At 31.7% G+C, this 22,382-nt stretch overlaps 1 protein-coding gene across 1 annotated transcript in view; it reads right to left on the bottom strand.

The window, feature by feature from the left end:
* The window catches only part of nAChRalpha6 (nicotinic acetylcholine receptor alpha6), a 488,939-nt gene that overhangs the window by 43,401 nt on the left and 423,156 nt on the right, over positions 1-22,382 (bottom strand). The window contains exons 5-8 of the mRNA XM_070106803.1: positions 7,705-7,885; positions 3,661-3,736; positions 2,254-2,448; positions 300-386 (exon numbers count right to left, since the gene is read on the bottom strand). Coding sequence (XP_069962904.1) covers positions 300-386; positions 2,254-2,448; positions 3,661-3,736; positions 7,705-7,885 — 539 coding nt within the window. The remainder of the gene's footprint in view (positions 1-299; positions 387-2,253; positions 2,449-3,660; positions 3,737-7,704; positions 7,886-22,382) is intronic.

Below are 22,382 nucleotides of genomic sequence, written 5' to 3'. Positions count from 1 at the left end.
TGAAAAAACCAAATGCAGAATAATAGATATAAGTCTCATTCCTGAAGTTGTCATATACTCAGCTAATACAATGTGTTAATATGTATGTGTGTGTGTAGTTAGTTGTTGTGCTTTTGCGGAAGTACAAGTTATAGGTTATGATATGTATGAATTCTTTTACTGTATGTTAGTAGTTATGATTTTCCATAAATCTAAGGCAACTAAGTTCTGTTTTTGAGTTTTAGTTCAAAGCATTCTAATTGTGAATTTTCGTCTAAATTTCTTCTTTTTACTTTTTTTTATTTTTTTTGGCAGTGTACCTATAAGGGGGACAGCGTCCGACGTTGTCGGCATGGATTCAGCGACAAGATTTAGAAATACTGTTAAGGATAGAAGTATAGTTACGCCTGCAATCAGAGATAATAAAAAAGAAAACAATAAAAACAATGCTTCAATAAAAATACACTCGCAGAAATGAACATGGAAAATATATATGTATTTGCATACGAGTTCTAAAAAATGCTGGTGTTGTAGACCTAAAAGAAAAAAAGAAATCACTATTGGTAAGAAAATTAAATCACAAATTAACGGTTACTATGTAGAGTTGCATAAAGCGTTGGCTGTTTGGTGCTGCTGTAAGCACGTTATCCTCTTTAGGTTGCAAATGTATAGTGTAGAAAGACACTTCCGGCGTCATGTGACAGTTGGCATTTTGGGGAAGTTCCAAAATACTCAGGATTTGAGGTTGTTTAGCTTTTATTAAATTTTTCTTTATATTATTTTAGTATTCTTTTTATCATTTAGTATTTTTAATTTTTTTTTGAAATAGTTTGTTGAGTTTAATTAGTAACTGTTAATTATGGCTTAAAGCTGGGAAGAATTTTTAACTCAGTTTCTGTTACGTGGGCTTAGAGGTGGGAGCTACTATTTGTAAGTAAAGATTGTTTAGAGGTTCCAAGGGGGGGCCTACCGAAAAAGTTTTAAAAGCGGGACCTTATATTGGTAGATCAAGATCTTAAGACAGCCAGGAACATCTTTTGTTTAAGAGTGGCACTATATATCCTTATCTTCTTCATCAAAAACGATACTCATAAATCAGTTTAGTTCGAAAGAGCAATGATAAGAAAAATATGAAAGTACTTCGTTCAGCTCTATTTTACTGCCATTGAAGTGTACATAAACTTTCTGAAGATTCCTTTTAGCGTGGGTAAAACTACTATGTGGAAGCTTTTGAACTAGACTTTGGCTTGAGTTCTCTTGAGAGTTCTCTCTAATTTTGGAACAAATATGCATGTCTTGTAAGACTTTTTGATTTAAGATTCCTTCTTAAAAACTTGCAAATCTCAAAAGCTCTTAAGACGGAGCTATGAGCTTCTGGATAGTAATATGGGATATACCATATAGTATATACAGTAAAATTTGGGCATTTAGAGACTCACAGCCACCCCCAGAAAGGGTAAATAATGAAAAATCGCTGCATTGACTGTCAGCTATTCATAGGAATCATTCTCAGTTGACTTTTGACTGGATGTGGAGCACCGAAGGACAAGGTATACCTAATGGTACTAGGTTTATAGTTATTTCGGGAAGGATACAATTTTAGAAATACAAATGTGTGTAGGATATAAGGTTCACTTCCGACAATGAAATGCGCTTATTGGCCTTTCTCCGAAACCCGAAAGAGGATTTAGGTTACAGATAATAATTTTGAGTGGTCATATGATCCAAGACATCTTACATCTTACATCTGTTGAGAGTTTGTTTTGGAGATCTACCAAAGAAAAAAGTGAAGTTTGAACACTCTACGAAAAGCACCTGACTATCCCAACACGCAAATCTTTCCAACTTTAACCATAATTAGAAAATTAATTATTTCAATTCATGCATTTTTTTTAATTACGGATTTAAATTGTTGTCTATTGTTTAAAACACTATTTTTTAGATTTATTTATAATCCAGCATTTCCTCATTTCGCTACCGTAGACTAAGGTAATAATTTGAGCTGAGCTGACATAAAAAATCGATCTGGACTATAATCTCACTTTTTGCGATATTTCTTTGAAAACTCTTAAAAAAATATTATTTACCACTTTACACTTTTATTGTACCATTACTTGGCAATTGCGCATCTGAAAATGTTACTTGAGAAACTTTATATACATATGTACGTATTAAAATCAAAAGTGTAAAATAATTCGAAAGTTTTTCAAAACATATTCAATTTAAAATCAATGGCATATAATATAGTATTTAGTTTTTGTTGTGGTTACTCACCTAATGTTAGTTTTTCGCCCGAATCGGGAGGTAGTGTAAATCCTAATAAAGCCATCGATGATATCAGCACACACGGCACAATTAAATTGAAAAAATAATATAATGTACGTCGTCGGATTTGTATCGTGAATGTGACGTCCACGTAGGGTTCCGGGCAGCACGCGTAGACAATAGTATTCTTCTTCCCAGGCATTGCTGTTTTCAGTTAGCCACATTTGGTCCATTGTTTTTGCAACGTTGAATGGTTTATTTATTTATCGATATAATATATACATAAATATATATATATATGTGTGGCAATATACAATTTTTGGGGTTAGGGGGAACACAAGTTGCAATTTTGCGGGGAAGAAGGTAGTAAAATTTTGTTGTTCAACAAATTGCAGAGAGAAAGAAATAGAGAAAGAGAAGGTTCTTGATTAGTGAGAATTGAATTGAAACTAAACAGTTGAAAACATTCAGCATACATCGAGAAATCATAAAAAAACAATATTTCTAATTTCTATTATTTCTAATTTTTAAATGCAATTACCTACTGCAAAAACAATAAAAATCAATTTCACACTTAAAGCTTATCAAAAATGGAGATTCTCGACTTAAATTCGTCTTCATGGGTAAATATTTTGAAATTAACCCATATTTCGAAAAAAAATTTATTAGCAAAAATTTATATATTTTACAATACGAGTATCATACATTTTCGTGATTTTTTCGTGATTTTTTCTTGGTTTTTTCTATTACTTTTTAGATTTACCATTTAATTTTTATTTTTTTTTTGTTATAGTTTAAATTTAAGTTTTTATTTTTGTTATAATTTCAATGATAATTTTTATTTTAGTGTTAATTTAATTTTGACGTTTATTTTGATTTCAATGTTAATTTTAATATTAATTCAAAATTTAATATTAATTGAAATTTTATTTTAATTTGAATTTAATTTTTATTTGATTTTAATTTTAAATGCAATTGTAATTGAAATTGCAATTTAAATTTAAAGTTTTATTTAAATTTAAAATTATTTTATAGTTTTGTTTTTATTACATTCAATATAATGTAAATTTATTATTTTCTATTTAATTTAACTCAATTTTATTTTATTATAATATGATTCGGCAACCCTAAAATCTCCATTTTTATTCGAAAAAATCAAAATCACTAATTTACTTCGAGTCTCAATCTCTAATTACTACCAGGCATACAAATTTATTTCATACACAAATTTCGATATCTTCTATGAAATTAAAATTTAGGTAAAGCAGCGTAGCAAATTTTGTATACTCAAATTTTATTAGCACAGCCACTTACAAAATAATAAGGCAATCAAAAGTTTTGTAAAAAAACACTTGATGAAAGAAATGAAAAACATTGAAAAGTCACACAGAAAAAGTTATGGTAAAGTTTACTAACCAAGCAGATACCACTCGCCATTTGTTATGAAATCGGAAAGATCCCCTCCATCTTCGGAATTCAAAACCAAATCCAACTGTTTTTTTATTGTTATATAATATATTTTTCGTGTTGCGGTTTTATTATTTTATTTTTTTGATATTTGCAAAATTTTGTGCAAACACAAAAATTTACAAAACATATTCATTTGTATGCGGTTAAAGGTTGCAGGGTTGCATTTGTGACGGTTTAAAAATGTTGTTGGTGTTTGTGTTGTTTTGACAATAAGTGTTTTTATAGTTTATTTCCGGTTAAGGCAAAGTAGGGAAAGAGAGAATTTAAAAATTGCTTATTAATATTTTCCGTTTTTTATTATTAATACAAAGTAGTTAATTTTTACAAAGAGAAATTGTAAAAAAGAACCATGACAACATTGAAGACAACGACACATATGTAGGTATGTATATTTCTGAAATGTATTATGTAAGTTTGGAGTGCGTGAAAGCGTGTTTTGCCAAGTGTATAAAGTATTGAGAAGAAAGAGGTGCGGAAGTGGTGTGGGAGAAAAGTTTGGTACAACTATGTGCATAAAAATTACAGCACATTGACAGTTGTATGAACGAGTCAAAAATATTGTTGATAATTTAACTTGAAGAAATAAGGATTTATTCAAAAATGTTGAATTTGATTTTTTTATACCATTATATTTTGAAAAAATGTTCTAAATGAACAAAAATAAAACATATGTTCGAAATTTTTTTTAAGAGAATGTTGAGTTTTGTTTTAAATTTTTGAAATTTTTTTTTCGAAAAATTTTCAGTGTTTATTAACATCATTTAACATAATTTAAACAATTCTGTTTTTCTAACGATAATTAGTTTTTATAAAGCAATTGAGAGGACAGCACTTTGACGGTTGAATTAACGAGTTAGGTTGTAGATAATTTTTATTTGATAAACAAAAACTCTGAAAAAATATTGAAATTATTTTTTTCTTTTTATAAGCAAGAAAAATTAGAGTATTTAATTTTTTTTAAGCCCCTTTTTTCCAAAAACCTTTATAAAATTCATTTGCATAAATTTAAATGCTAAGTCTTTTAGCAAATTTTTATTTTTAAAATTTATAAATTTTAGTTAATTTAATTATCAAATATACATAAACTTGAAATCCAGTTTGTTTGTAAATAGTTCAAATATATAAGATTTGTATCAGTTGATAATTTTCGAGTTTTTTTCAAGTATATTTTAAATCCTCTTGTAATTAATTAATTTCTCGTACAACTGTCAAATCAGCTGTGAAAAAACTGTGGTTGCCAGTATGTCTGCAGAGAATGTCTACTTATATAATAATTTAGCAATTTATAAAGGTGATTTACTCAGAGATAAAGAATGTGCTCGTAAAATATTATTTGTGTTTGTACAGGGTTATGGGTTAATTTTTAGTGCAGTTTGGAACGGTGTTAAGTAATTTAACACTTCTAGCTTACGTATACACCAGTAAACGCTTGTACTGCTCTCGCAAATGAAAATTGTGTGGGGAGAGAGCGAGAGCGCTAGTTAACTGTAAGTTAACTATTATTTCAAGCTTACACTCGCGTCTTCCACCTTGAGAGAGCAGTAAAAAATTTGTTTGTCTTCCATTAAGAGTCGTTACGTACGTCCAAATTTTTACTTGTGTTTCTTTTTGTATATTTTGGTGCAAAAAATTTGGGCGCGGTTTATTAAATTGATATATTTTTCTTCTCTCCATGCAAAATAGTTGAAATTGAAATTTTTTCGATTATTATGCAAATTTTAATTTGAAATTTTTTTTTCGAAAAAATTCATATTTCACACATGATTCCAATTAGCGGTTGCCTAACTTTCATTCCACATTTTTTCGGTTTGTGTGCGTTGGACGTCAACAGAAAACTATCAAACCAAAACGCTTGACAGTTTTTTGTCAACACCCTGTAGTTTTTTAAGCAGTTGGCTGATTTTTTACGCTAAATATTTCATATATTTTGTTTCTGTTTGTGTTTTGGTTTTGCAATTCACAAAAACGCAGTGAACTGTTTTCATGTTTCAAGTTTGTTTGCAGTATATTTATTCAAAGAAAAATGATAAATAACTGTAATAGCTGTGTAATTACGAAAAAAGTAGTGGGTATTCATTAAATATATTTATATTATATAATGTAGGTAAAGTAGTTGAGAAAAATAAGCATTTGTACTATAGACCGAGTATCAAGTATTTAGCGATTTCAAAGGCCTTAGAGGTCATTAGTAATGGTGATAGGTAATAGTAGGAAGCAGTTAGAGTAGCGGTTTCAAGTGTGAAAAATTAAAATTAATAAATAATAAATAGATAAAGATAGATAAAGGTAAAACTTTCAAATTTTACTTGTCTACATATGTTGAAAATTATAAATATTAAACATAATTATTTTTTTAAAAATATTTTTGTAAAATTTTAATGATTCATCTTTTTTTCAAATAATATTTTTATAAATAAATAGTTTGGTGTATCTATTATTGATTGGCTTTTAATACTTGTATTTTTTATGATTTTTAGAAGTTACGTAATTTTAAAAATTAAAGAATTTAGAAATTAAGGATATCTTTTAATGGATCAACCATGCTATGGAAGTTTTAAAATTGGCATAACCATTTATTTTTCATTTTCTATAAGGAAATTCAATGACTTGTATGAAAGCTTTTAAGGATTTTCGTTTAAGCTGGTAATAGAAATTTTCATGAGCTTTTTCTATTTGTAAACTATTATTTGTTATGCGTAAGGAGCTTTCATGGAAGAGCCAGCTTTTGTTGATAAAATTTTTGAAGTATAAGTAGGAAAAGTTAATTAAAGTATATATAATATTTTTAGATTAGTTTTTGTCATACTAAATACATTTTAGTGGTGATCTTATTTTCACAGATGTTTCTACTTTTTCTTTGTTTTATTAAAATTTTCTATTGATTATAAATTATTTCTGAAACTTTACGTGATAAGTCTAAACCACGTTGAAACTTAACTATTTAATGTTAAATTACAAGCTGGCTTGAAAGCTTTTAATAAAGAGTCTTAAAAGCTTTTACCTTACTTATAAGTACTTTAGCTTTCTTTTCAAAACAATATCAGAAATATTTTACTTAGTTTTTATTCAAATTTTTTTTTTTAGAAATTATATAAATAAAGAGGGTAAAACTTTAGAGACGATTGCAGTTTTCATGCTAAAACTTAACAGTTCAGTTTCACTTCTTTCATTTTGGATGTTATTTATTATTAGAATATAGGGTTTTAAGGAGTTTGACTTAGAATGGGAATGGTATGAGTTAAGTTTAAACGTAGATTTAAGTATATGTAAAGTTTTTGTTTGATTCAATTATTAATTTATTTACTTAACAGCTATAAAGCGTCTTATAAAATTTGTAAATATGAAACAATCAATATAAAACATTATTTAATAGTAATTTTGTAAAGCTTAATCTTTATTTACTAAACCAAAAATATTTAAATAAAATTTGAAAAAAATATAATTGAAATGGTCCTTGAATGTGAAAAAGCTTTCGCACAAGTGAGTTCGAGTTTTCGTATGAGCTTTCATGTGAATTATCATATAATTATTAAAGTTAAAATAAAAAAAACAATTAAAATTGTCCATGGGTGTAAAAAAGCATTCAACTTAAGTATTTGGTAATTTAGTAGTACTTTTGAAGAGCTTTATCATAACTTATTTAACCAAAAATATGCCAATAAAAGTTAAAAATAAATATGTATGTACTTGAAGTAATATATAAATGTCAATGGATGTAAAAAAGCTTTCGCACAAGTACGTGGGGGTATCGCATGAGCTTTCGAGTGAAATTTAAAATGTGCTTTCATGGCAGCGTTTGCATTTGCGTTAATGCAGCTTTTGCTTTGAGTGAGTTAAGCTTCTGCTGACTTTGCAACCTTGCGAAATGTCTTGCCTCATTATGTGTGTGTGTGGGTGTTGCTTTCTATGCATTATGCTTATGTTTACTGGCATGTAATATGTAGTTATGTATTAATTTATGTATGTATGTGTTGTACATTAACACTTTACCTGATTTCCATCGTAAGTCCAACTACCGAATTTCATTTCGCAGTGTTGGTCATCAAATGGGAACCACGTGATGTCTATCTTGCATGTGCTCTTGAAGATACCAGGGGGCACGTACAGACAACTGCCGTTATGTTTGACCACAATGTTGGTGTGATACGTGCCATCGAATCCCTCATCCGCGCTATATAATTATAATCATAGCGTTTTTATATAATTTAATGCGCTTTCTTTTCAATTATTTATATGCGGTTTTTTTGTTTGGTATTTTCTTTGAAGCGTATTTTATCATTTACTTTATGCTTTTTTTTGCCTGCTACTTGCTAGTTTTTTGTCTAATTTTCAATTTATTTCAATGTTTATGTTACTTAACGGCTTTCTTTGCTTGGCTTAAATCCTTGCTTTGCTTTCTCTACTTATTTGTTAAATTATTTACTTTACTCCAAACAAATAAATGTGTGTATGTTTATTTATATTTATATTTTTTCTACTTTGCTGGCAACTAAAATTATTCACAGCTCACTAGCAGCAATCTGATTAACTTTTGTTGCCCAACTTTGTGATAATCTAAGTGAAGGATTTGGGTGTTTGGGGATTTGTGAGTGATTTTGTTCGTTTGTGTTTTTTGTTATTGTAATATTATATAGTTAAATATAGTATGAAGTATAACAAGTTAGCGTTGAGTTGTAGGATTTTACATTATATACAAACATACACATATATGTGAGTATATAGAAAAAAAGATACAATTATTTTGATATAAATATATATTGAACTATATGCATATGCTTTTTAAACAGGTATATGCATACCAGTAATAATAACTCACGAAAAAAGTTTGTAATTTCAAATGATAATCTGCTTAACGTAAAATTAATTGCATACTTAGAGGTGAATAAATACTTATAAATATAGCGCATATTAAGTGTATACAGCATATACTTAAACTATTTGACAGCTTAAGCGAATTAATAGGAGCTTTGTATGTGTTTACACTTATTAATAAGATGTAAATAAATATAAAACTTATCTAAATTAGTATTCATGCTCGTCTTATATCTGAAATTTGTTAAAGCTATTTTAGAAATACTTATATAATATGGTTTCATCAAATAAGTTAGTGGAAAGCTCAACTTGATTATACAAGTTCAGATATATAAACATATATTTCTCAACTCAAATTGCCATAACGGTTTGTTTTTTGGTTTTCGTTATCAATTTCTTGTAAATCATTTTAACATAATTTTTATATATTTGAATATTTATATAAATCGTATTAGTTGTAATATTTTATTTATATATACTTTATAGAGTCTCCGACATTTTCTTAATAAACTCTGTTTAGGGTATGAAATATGCTCAAGAAGAATGCTTAAATTGGTGAATGCGGTTTTTTGTTTTGTGATCTGAGTAAGTTCTTGTTAGGCAATACGTCCTTTGCTTATGACAAGTGTTGCGAAGGATCTTACTTGGACAGCTAAGAACGCCGGTGCTTTGTGATGTCACCAACTACTAAGGATGGATAAATAAGACCGTCGTGAGTCGACTAAACACTTCACGCCTGCCTTAAATTTGTTGAGGCGGCTAATGCCAGTTCGGGTATTGCGCCTGATTCGCCGAAAGTACGAATACAGAGATGTTTGAGCTTCAGTATAGCAACACTGGACAGTGGTGGAGAAAGTCTCTAGATGTTTACAACTTGCCTTCTTCCATATACATTTTACGGCTGTCGTCCGAGGAGATTTCTAATATCAACGTAAGAATAATTTAGAATAGTGTTTAGCTAGAACTACTATCTACTTATCTCTTATCAGAAGGACCTTGCAACGGGTGCTATTTAGTTGCTGACCAACGCATGCTGAATGCGCGTTAGGTTCATAGATCGAGTGTCAGAGCGCAAGAGAACAGGATCACCCTTTCTTGCGAGCTCATCGGCACCTACAATCTAAATTGCCAGAGCTTAAATTTCTATCAGGCCATAAATATCTACACAGTACATCTACATCACTGCGCTTTTGTTAAAATAAAAATTTGTATGCAAAAAGAGCAACAAGGTTATTCTTTTGAAAACTTTTTTTATTTCTATTGTATAAAACTTGTATGTTCGATTCGCAACTTTGCATGTATCGATACATCGGAAGCATCGGTTATTAAAAGACGTTATTATAAGATGCTATAATTTGCAGAGCCATGTACCTCCATCAGAAGCATCTCCACTCCCAAGATAGGCAAAAATGGCAGAACGGTCAAAATGGGTCCAAATTTCGATATGACTAAGAACTGTAAACTCATCAGTCAGGCTATGTCAGCGAACAAGGTATTGGTCCGAAGTTCTTGGTGTTTCAGGTAAATCATTCATACTACATTTAAAATGCTTGGGGTATAACTGGCGAATCATGAATTGTCTTGAGATTTATTATGAAAGTAATGCCATTCGAGAAAAAGCAAAATAGATTTACAGTAGCAACGCTAAACATGTTTAAATTCTAAATAAAAAATATGTTAGAATTTTGACCTGACCGTTTCCCAGTCTGCAATAATGGCTTGTCAGACGACTGGAAGAAAGATTTTAATGTAGAAACTTTAAAGGTGAATGTTTAATGTGAGAGAGCGAAAATTGTTAGCGAACGGTACGTCTGTACGTCGGATGTCGGAATTCTCTCCGTTAAGGTGGACTGATTATACTTAAGAAATCATTTACATCATAACTACAGCGAAACGGGGAACTGGTGATACTTTCATTCAAAATTCGCTCCACTATTTCGTTTTAACTTAAGGCGAGAGTATACGAAAATAGCTTTAAACAGCTAATCTCATTTCATCATTATGAAGATAGCGTTAGAATTAATTCAGTAGCCGCGAAACTTTCAGGTCAAATTGTTTGTTTATTGTAAGTTTGGTGAATTCGCTGTATTTTGGTATTGTGTTTCAATCTTCAATTCGACCAATAAAGCTCTCACAAATATACGCTCTGAGTATCTGTATGAAAATATAAGTACACTTTCGAAATGAAATGTTAGATAGCTCGCAACAATACTGGAAGTACCCAAAGGTATAAATAAATAGCAACTCTCCCATAATTACAACCACCCTTGTATTTCTTAGAAAATTTATATACGTTTATAAGACGCCAACTACAAAATATTGCACTCTGCAATGAATTTAAATCCTCTGACATCCACTGGAATTTAATTTACTGATTTATTTGAGTTTATCTGTAAATAATTAGCATATGTGGTTTACTCCAGCGCTAAATTAGCATAATTACATTTGTGGCAAATTAATGGAATCGAATTAATGTACAGGTCCTTGCGTTTAATACAATTAAAGCTGTTAAATTCACATATACTAAGCCTTAATTGAATATTGGTGCGGTCTAATTTTTCAGCGCAATAATAACCTTTGTTTTCAAAAACGTTAAACTAAGCGTTCGTTATTTGTGAGGGCACGCGCTTTGGAGAGATTAACGCGTTGATACAGGAAAAAAATTATAATGGGATTTATTTCGGTGACTAACTGCGTATGCATTTAACGCTACATATATGGTATATCCATTGAATTATAATGCTTGAGTCATGTAAATTTTCAAAAATTATTTAATGTTTAAAAATGTTTAACATAGTTATTTGTAGTGTTGTTTAAATATAAATAATTTATTAAAGCTTTCGAAGTGTTGTAAAAATATAAATAATTTATAATTGCTTTCGAAGTCTTTGTGTGACGATTATTAGGTTATTATAAATATTTACATTTTTATAACACTATATATAGAAATTAAAACTATTTAATATCATGTAAATAAGCTTTGCGGTTCATCATGTAAAAGCTTCGAAAGCTTTTAAAAATTATTTCACTTCTAGCAATGCTTAAAATGCTTATATATATATAAGATGCTTAAAAATTTAAATAATTTATGATAGCTTTCGAAGCTTTTGTGTGATTTCGAAAGCTTTTAAAAAGTATCTAAATTTTAACAACGCATAAAATACAATATTTATATATAAGTGTTGTAAAAAATACAATAGTTTATGAAAACTTTCGAAGCTGTTTTAGGACGATTATTGTTCTATTATTTTGTAATAATAATTTATATTTTTCAATACTTACATTACGTATATGTAATGCAAAACGCAATGTAATGAAACACTTTTTAAAAGCTTCCGAAGCTTTTGTGGGCAGAATACAAAACGTTAACCCCGTGATTATTACTTACGAGTCACTTAATCTATCTCTATAATTTAATTGACTACTGTGTGACATTTAACGCTTTTGTAGACCGTATTGGAAATTCACACACATACATACATCCACATATTCATATATTTAACACTCGTCTATAACCCCGAACTTTTCGTATAGTCATTTGTTGTTTTTGCCTGCAAAGCCGATTGAGCGTCTGCCATCAGCATTATGTCATTAATAATTTCCTTCAATAATCTCACTTTTCAGTTGTGGACTTACATTTGCGCTCGTAAATCAAATAAATCACTATGCCATAACATGGCTGGTTGAGCATGGCTCTCAAGTTGCAGCACTCAGCCGATGACCAGCGAACAACTCCTACACAAACACACACTCATACACATGTAAATATACATGCAGCTTATGGCCGGTTAGTGGCGCTGCGATGCAGAAGACCTCTAAGCCGGTGAGCTGCGTTTGACCAAGCTTGTGTGACAGTGGCCCGGCGATGGCAATGGTAAAACCAGAGCTGGCTAGCAGCCAATTTATTGCCGCCATATTGTTTCCGCTCATTTGATGCGCGTTTGGTTCGCGCTGTTGAGCTCTGTACGCTTTGATTGCTCTATTTTCGCTTGTATTTGTGTCTTTGAATGTGTGTGTGAAAGTATTTCTAAGTCTTCCTTTGGTGAAGTCGTCAATTATTAAGCTTCATAAATCGCTTCAATGGTTTCAATTACACGTCGTCAGCTGCCAAGTGCTTCGTCTTTCTATATCGCTCTTCGCTATTCAGTCAGCTTTATAAATGGTTCTTGCGGACTTCGTTTTGTTTCGTATATAGAACTTTCAACTAGCAAATTTTTGTATTATTTGTTAATTTAAAAAAGAAAGAAATTGATTCAAAAGCTCTAAATATATGACAGTTTAATGACAGAAAAGCATAAAACAGGTGGGAAAGTTGGAATTTCTATTGTAATCGTAACACAAAAGAAGATAACGAGATTAGTAGATGCACTGCATAAGCTTCTTAGGTTGAAAAAGCTGAGATTTTTATGCAGATTTTTAACCTTTAAAATGAGAACAAAATATCGAAGAAAATGATATATATTGGACCTAAATTGAACCGTTCAAACAGAGCCAGAGTCCTCGAACCGTTCCTTGTATAACCTATTTTGTTCTCATCTGCGGAATGGCCACTCTATTCTTTTCTCAGAAGATATTAATCTTCATTTATGCCAAAACAATATCTTAACTTTCAGTTCTATTCTTCTTTTAATTGAAGTACCAACCATGAAATCTGTGTATTCACCGATGGATAAAATGCTGAAACAGGAACAGAATCATCTGGGTACCCAGTTATATAAAAAAAGAAGGAATAAAAAGATAATGGTAAAATAGAATCGGTATAGCACAGAGTATGCGTGGAGGATTGCGAGACGCTAAAACATTACATTGCAAGTGCCCAGATTCCGGTTGAAACGGGATATCTTTGAAAAAAAAAATTGGTGAGATAGTGTGGAGAAAACGTTTTATTTTCGAATTTTATCAAATTCACTGAGTTGATAGATAAGGCTTAAGTGGTTATTACTCTGAAGCACAAGGGGTATATTGATGGTTAAATTGCGATCGCCTGCGATTTGGCGCTTCTGTGCCTCCTTTTTCAACCAACTAAGCAGCCACCAACCAGCAATCTCATTTCGAGAAAAATATGTAGGAGATGTATTATCATCAAGGTTTCTTGAATGGTAAGAATGTATGTGTACATCTTCACAAAAATAAATAAAATTTTAAATTAGTTCTTTTTCATCCTTCACTCTTCCAACACCCTCAAAATAGCAGCAATCAGAATTTTTTTTTTTAAATTGAGCCAATCAAATGACAGCAATTTGACATATAAGTTTACACCACTAAATGACACAGCCGTCAAATTATTTTATGCAATTTTGACATTTATTCGTAAACAACATCTGTTATTGTAGTTGTTTATTACGGATTTTTATACCCTGAACAGGGTATGTTAAGATTGCCACGAAGTTTGTAACACCTAGAAGGAAGCGTCGTAGACCCTAAAAAAATGTATAAATAGAAATGAACAGCGTGACGAGCTGAGTCGATTCAGCCGTGCTCGCCTGTCTGTCTGTCTATATAAATGTGAACTAGTCCCTCAGTTTTGAAGACATTGATTTGAAATTTTGCACACGTCCTTTTCTCATCAAAAAGCTGCTAATTTGTCTGAACTGTCGATATCGGAAAACTATAGCACAAAGCTGACCTACATACTGAACAATCAAACTCAAGTTCCTGTATGCAAATATTATATATTTGACAAGATATCTTCACGAAATTTGGCATAGATTATATTCTAAGCCAACGGTATAATCTCTGAATATGTTTTTCTGATCGAATCACTTGCATTTAGCTGCCTTACAAACTGAATGATCAAAATAAAGCCCTTGTATGGAAAACTTTTTTATTTGATGAAATGTGTTCACAAAGTTTTTCATGAACTAATGCCTAATTACAGCGGTACAATTTCTGAAGGAGCTGTTCAGATCTGATCACTATAGCATACAGCTGCTGTGTAAACTGAACGTATGTAAAACTTAATTATTTGACGAGATATCTTCAAGAAATTTGCTACGAATTTATGTGCAAGGCAACGGTATAATTTGCGAATAAATTGTTCGGATCGGTTGTGTATAAAATATATCTACAATACAAACTGACTCTTTAATTTATGTAGGGTATTATAGCTTTGGTGCAAATTAATTTAACGAGCTTTCTTGTACATGAACGTTTTCCGCCTATATGACTTTTATTAGTCACAGTTAGCCGCTAGTGATGCATTATATAATAAATCAATTGTCAACCTATGAGCACTCATGTCCACCTATTCAAACGCTATAACATACTGACGTCCTCACTGATTGCAATGTTGCATTTTCATGTGTATTTGATTTCATCCAAAGCAACATAATTTACTGCCAGCAACAACAACAAACAATGTATAATCAAGCATTCATTTGAGTATTGTTTGTTGTATACAATACTTTATCGCTTGTTATTATGCATGTTTGTTGTTGTAATTGTTAGTTGTTATTACACCTCCCCATACACTAATCATGTTAGGTAATTGATGCAGCATTTTCAACGCCAACAGCATAGCCGTTAAAGAGTGTATATAATATTATGCATATATGATGATGTTATGGTTGTATATACCGATATGATATATGTATATAACGGTATGTGCTTATGTAGTTGTTTGGCATATGTATAAGGTTGCCATATCGTATGTACATGCCGCTGGTCATTTGGGACTTATTGTTGTTGCCGCTGCTCGTCATCGCATTTCACACCTTCCTCTCGCCAGGGCCCTCCCCTTGCCACTTTATGCATATTTCATTAAAATTGCTATGACATTAGTTGCATCGCTGATTTCAATCCTTTCATCCATTCGAGCCGCCAGTTTTAATGCCAAATCATACCAACACTATTATGTTGTTGTTGATTTGTTGGTGGTGTTGCCACATGACTATAGTTAGTTGTCCACTTGTGCGCTGGCATTGTCAGGTGCCGTTATTGACGCGCTCATTCAAAGTGCATCAACCATTCAAGCATTGAGCGGATTCTCATTTTAAATGATAAATCGGAAAAAGTGAAATATTTTTGCAGATTTGAAAATTGAACTCCGTTATCTTTCATCGTGTGCCGTGCTGCAAATGAAAATTACTTAATTTCTATGGCTTAGCAGTGGCTTTTGGTATGATTTGAGCAGTTTTTCATTTTATGAAGTGCTATAAAAAATATTTGGTCCGATTATAAATCAATATTTAATTTAGTTCGCTTTGCTTTATGGAAAATTGTTTCACACTCCCTTTCTATTTGCACGTAAAACTGGGCTGAATCGAAGTCTATATGCATATTAAATAACGTAATCCTTTCAAACCAATCGCTAGAGTCGACTAATACTTATGAATGAACTGCTGTGGCTGTTTAAAATAAGCAGTTTTCTGGGAATAAAAACTATTTTGCATATTTGTGGTTAAAGTAAGAGGTTTTACAGAGAAAATAGTAACTTTAATAAAATAAAAAAAATTTTGATAAAATATTCTTGAATTAAAAACATTTATTTTCCCGTTATTTTAAGGGGTTATATCCACTTGAGAAATTCCAAAAACGATTTCTTGGCATGTAAGTATATCAACTGTATATAATTAAGAATCTCTCCGAAAATTTGAAGTTGATCCGATAAATAGTTTCGGAGATGTGACCGTACTTGTAAGAATTTTTCAACTTAGTGTAACCGGTTATCAAAACTTAAAACGTGTTTTTCTCGAAACGCGGTCTTCAGACTCTATGAGGAAAATCTCTCCGGGCTTGAAATGTTTACATGACCTTCATAGATATATTTGTCATATAAGGATTTTTGGAAAAAGATTTCTAATAATAATTTCGATTTTTAAGCCACTCTGAAGTGTAAATTTTTGCACTAAAAATAATTTTTTTTGGGAAGCACTGATTTTGTCAACAATCAACATTTTGACTAGTCCTTCCGTCATTACCTGTATTTATCTATTGTTATAACCTATTGTATTGGCTTCTGGATTTGAAATAATTAAAAAAAAAAAATGCCTAAAATCCTCTTAAAAAATTATAAAACGCGTTTTCCTGACTTACAAAAGGATATAACCCCTTATGGCAAATATGTAAATCTTCAAAATATATAATATAATATATATTATATTATCATGCCTGGGCTTTTTCTGCTTGTTTTCTACCAATATCTATCGAAAACGACAGCTTTAGTTTCTAAAGAAGACAAAAATATAATTTTAAATAGTTTAATTTTTTTTCAATATGTGGCAACCCTGTAGTAAAACAACTAAAAAACTTCACGTATACTCTTCAGAAGGCATTCCTGAATGACTATGTTTGGCACATATTTTGTTTCACTTAGATTTGCATTACTTGATAGGTGGCAACTCCATACCAGAATATGTCTGTGCCAAAAATTCCAAACTTTTCGAATACTTTAATAAAAATAATTTCTTTACTGCCACGTATTCAGTACCTAGTCTGTAATATTTCTACTTTATAAAGTAGGTGATAATGACCAAAAATCAGTCGGAATTTAAGATTTCTCGATCACTTTCGATTTGACACTAATAACGCATTATTTTTTCTATACACCAAAATGTCGGTTTTAGAACGTCAGGACCCATATTTTGACCAATAATGTCCTTGTTTGAGGTATAAGGTGTGATTTTCGCCTTTTCAGTATATATATCTGTTTCCTCTGTGTATATTATGATTATATGGTATTCGAAACTAGGTTGCAGATTAGCGTTTAAAGGATACCGAAAGTACCCATCTTTGACAACCCTTCAGTTCACATGGTATGAATATGAATAGCTAACACCTATAGAAATAAGAGTACCAGAGTGCGCCGGTGAGATGTTACATAATCCTTCGAAGAAGACGAAATTAAAAACTATATAAATATCATCATCAATCATTGTATTCTCTTAGGAGAAGTTTCTATGGTAAAATGTAATCTCCACCAGTATTTCTGTTCTTTAAATCGAAAGAATTTCAATAGATCTAAAACCTTATTCTATTTCTACAAGATTTGGCAAGTAGTAAATCATTCAAATAATAACCACCACAGTCAATGGCGCTAAACGTACACATATGGTATTTAGAATGTGCATTGCTGCGTAGGTTGCTATTCAACTCAGAGAAACTGGGTACATATTGGATCCCACACAAGGACATCCCGAAGTCCTCTGTAGATTCGACTCTCTACCTAATAACCAGAACAACTGTGTCGTGAAAACTTTACCTTAGGACTACCACTTATTCTTTGCACATATACCCTCAACAGATATGTGGACGAGTGGCGGAGTGAGCTTTTCGCAGATGGGACGAAACTCAGTTGGAAGTGTGGAAGGAGAGTTTTTTGTTTCAAGCTCTCCATTAACTTTAGCTTCATGCTATCAGAAACTGTAGTGTTTTTCAAACAGAAGTGGTTGTAAGTGAAACATCATGCAGAATGTGTGCATTCATTCTTCTAACAGTGCTGCAATACTGGTCCTGAGCTCGCTGATAGAGCGTTCAAGGTTAGTTAAGAAGTATCAGACCTCACTAGCAATTGTATCAAGTTACTTCGTTATTAGACTGGTTTGGTTGCCTAATCAAAATGGAATCTGCAAACCTTATGAGCTCGCAAGAAAGGGCAGCCCTACCCCAATATCATCAAACTAGGAACGAGTCAATGTTCCACTTTATTGATATGCTATGATCTTTTTGATCGATATTTAGGTGTTCTGGGCAGCACAACGGACCGTCGTTTCTGCCTGTCGAAGTGGGGTCATACGTAATATCACCAATTATCAGCCTGATTTCCTAATGTAACCTAACCAAGTCTGACTTATCCCACTCCTAAGCGATACGCACGAGTTCAGCCTTGTTTCCGAGTTCAACAAACAAATAAAGAGTCTGTGAAAAGGACTAGTGCTATAAAAAACAAAAATTGCATCTAATAACTCTTACAAAATATTCACTTGCTTACATTAAAATTTAAAGTCTTTTATTAGTAAGAAGTGATGTTATGTCTACAGTCAACTGCCTTACTATCTATCTAAACGGCATGTAACTAAAAGAAAGCTGTTGTAAATTGTCACTGTAAAGTTGTCTGACAAAATCGATTGCAAACTGCGATATGTGAGTCCAATAATTATAGAGTAAAAAGCAATTATTATGCGAAAGGGATGAAATGGGTTTTCCTAAGTAGTGTAGTATCAAGAAAACTTGTCACTTTTGTATATAGGCATGTGCTCAGTAAACACTCTAAGAAGTTGAGTTTTATCACAACTACTATGTACGAATACATACATAAGTGATTGAGAGTAACGCCCCAATAAGAAGAAGTTATTAGTTTGACTACTACTCAGGTTTTATATGGTATGAAATGACACTCGTTTAGAAGTTAATGCGCTTAAGGGCCAACGATTGAAATTTTTGCTGAGAATTATCGGTTATCTATGTTTTTCTTGGAAAATTACTAAAGGATTCTTTGAATACTAAATTTTCCTGTGGAGTTAGCAGAGGTCTGCGATCTCCTAAGGATGGTGAAGGTAACAGATAAGACTGGCTTTCTGTGGTTTGGTAATCGATTTGTGAGTTACTTAAGCCTTAATCAGTTACGTCGGTATCGCTTTCTAAATTTGATAGTTGTGAGCAAGATGTGCTAAGATAAAAACAGCTTTTTACTCTTGAATTATTTCTAAGTGGTCAGATGTCCCTACTGGGTACATACACACATCCGAAATTGTTGAATTGTTGCTCTGTCTATGCGAAGACGCAATGTCAGATAGTATGATGGCGAAAAGTTCAAAGAAACTTGATGACATAGCTGTAGGCGTGTGGCAGCAACAAAGGAAAGAAAAAATAGCGTGTAAGAAATATATAATATTTAATGGCGCAAAAGGAAATGTAGCAACAGGCAGTTGCAGTCGCGCCAACATATGTGAGAGCCCTCAAAGAAACCACAAAATTACGATTGTATGCAAACTTGTACAACAACACAACAGTGACGCAGCGGCAACTGAAGGCTGTCGGCTGTTTGGGAAATCGAAAGACAGCGCAACGGGTGGTAAGCAGCAATAACAGTGTCGCAATGCAACAACGGCGCACAATGTAATGTCTGCTGAGAAGTTTGTTATACATAAAACCAAAGAGTGTTGCATACTGCTGTATGTGTGAATGTTTGTATGTTTGCTTGCCACAATAATCCGCTTGTAAAATTTCCAATAAAGTGCAATTACATAAATTCGAGACGAAGACTTTGAAGGAGTGGCTGATTTGTCTGCTTTGACTGAGAGATGGCAAAAAAGCTGCCGCAAAAAATTCTCGATTCGATTTGTACTCTCAGAGAACGTTTATAGATCATGAGTATTCCCAGTTGTCGCGTACGATTTAAATGCAGATTGCATTTGGAAGAAATAAATCGCTTTTGCTGCCACAGGTGCTCTAAAGGAAAGCGATTTTTGACACGGACCAAAAAGTAAATTTGGAACTCTTTCTGAAACTATTATATAGAAAAGAATCTAAGATTCTACAGTAATCCTGTGAATTTGAGGTTATTTAATCCACCTGTAAGCAAACATGAGGCTGAAGTCATCAATCATTTGTATAATTAGTTCGTGTTTTCAAATCCGAATACGAGCATTTTGTAGAATAATATCAAATATCCATAAGACAGGTACTCTCAGCACGACTTTGCTTTTGCTGGTTACTCATCGTAGTCTGGCATGGACTAGAGGTCCTTGAAAAGAAAATATTTACTTGACTTGAAGAATCTGAGATAGTCGACGGTAGAGATAAATTTAAATTTAAAAGTTTTTGGAGTAAAGACTTGATGAACATGGAGGCGTCAACAAGAAAACTCTCGGATATTTATTCGGTTGTATTAAAAGTGGCTCGAAAAGATTTTACACTCGAGGGTATGAAACCGTAATCTGGCGCCCACGACAAAGTGCAAGCACGACGTGTGAAAAGAAAATATCTACTTGACTTCAAGAGCCTGAGGGAGAGGACACGAGATTGAAATCGGTAATATTTAAAGGTTTTCGTAAATAATCTACTTGACGTTCGTAAAAAAATTTATATTTAAGGTTGTTTGAAACGAAAGTCTTTACTTGTCTTGAAAATAAGAGATAGTTTTTTAGTCGTTATAAAGCACTCCTTTTACGATTTTAGAGATTTATTTCAATGGATGACTTGCTAAGGGGACTAAATCTAAATGATACGGACAGATTGCAAATATTGTCGGTTGTAGTGCTGGCGCTGGAGACAATGTTATCTATAATTAAGAAAGCTAATGGAGCTTGAATAACCTAAAGTCATCATCGTATAAGTTTTGGGAGTTGCCAAATGAGATATTTTTTCGGAAGTAATACAGGAAGGATAGATTTTCGAAGAAATAAACATTTGTTCACCCTAGTGTACATACATATTACCAAATACTATTCTAACAACTGATATCTTTCTGATATCTCTATATACACATACACAATTCAAAGGCAAAGATCATTTTGCAAAAACAACTGCGCCAACAACACTAATGTAATTGAAATTTGAAATTGTTCGACTGCAGCAAATGCCAGCATGTTTAGTTTGTCGTGCAACAACAATAACAAACAACGACGATGAAAACCAGACAATGATTGTTGTTGTCACTAGCAGTATTTATTGTTGTGCGGTTACATGGAAGTTTTGAAATGTCTTTTGTTATATTGAGCAATTTCTTCAAGTCGTGTCTTTCGTGTGCCTCAACCTTACGAAATGGATTACTTAAGTGTTTGCTGCTTTCACTTTTGTTGTATTGCATAACTACGTCCATAAGGTTATGAATATGGCTAGCCTTGAAGTCTTTGTAGTTTATTGTGAATATTTTTCGAAAACTTTTAAATATTTCTTTATGTGAGAGAAGCTTAAGTGATTTCAATGCTACTGAAAGTTTCTTGCGAAACATAAAAAGATGTGGGTAAAGGTTCTTTGAAGGGTTGGCTGAAAAGTTTAAATTTTTAAGGTTAGTTCTTGCGTTGAGCTTTTCTCCTATTATTTTGTGTAGCTAAAAAAGTTTTTGTAGAAATTTGGCTTAAATGAAAGTATATTTCTTTTGAAATATTAAGCGAGTTTAGAGTGAGTATGTGCTTGAAAACACACGGTGAAGGAATGTTGCAAACTGTTTTAGAACATAAATTTAAAAACTAGTTTTTAACATAAACAATAATTTTTTGTTACAATTTGAAAACAGGTGGCAACCGTCTAACATTTTTATTTTAAACGGGCTGGCTTTAGAATACCGTCCTAGGATTTCGGGAATAAAATTTTGAGTTTTGTAAAAATTTAATATTTATCTAAAAGAAATATTAAAGTACTATTGCTGCTTAAACCAGTTTACAGTTGAACAAAAACTTGTTTGTCAAAGATTGCCATTTGTTAAAATTTTCTATACACAATTAAGTTGACTAGTGATACAAAATAACAGTTTTAAACAGTTTTATCAAAGATAATTTTGAGTATGATCGCCACTTATTCAAATATTTCTATTCTGAAAAATAGCCAAATCAGCGATATGATCCTATTATATTAAAGTTCTTTAAAGTCGAACAAGATTTTATGTGATGTGTTGGCACCTGTTAAATTTTTTTCTCTAAATTGCTTCTGGAAAATTTTTGCGTAAGGTTTGCCACTTATTTAAATATATTATTTTATAAGATTATAAGTTCAATGAAATACTTGTAGTACAATTTTAAGGAACTATAAGATATTTAACAGTTGAGCGGAATTTTTTTTAGAAATGCTGCCACGTTGGTTTTTTATACTTAATTAAGTTGTTCAATTGAATACGAATACGCTATTCAACTGGTTTCAAAATTTTTTTTCAGTACATGTATATTATCAAGCAGAGTTGCCACTTAATAAATTTTTTC

This window comes from Bactrocera oleae, chromosome 3, assembly GCF_042242935.1.
Source record: "Bactrocera oleae isolate idBacOlea1 chromosome 3, idBacOlea1, whole genome shotgun sequence".
Classification (NCBI taxonomy): Eukaryota; Metazoa; Arthropoda; class Insecta; order Diptera; family Tephritidae; genus Bactrocera; species Bactrocera oleae.
This window is presented reverse-complemented; position numbering and strand designations above follow the sequence as displayed.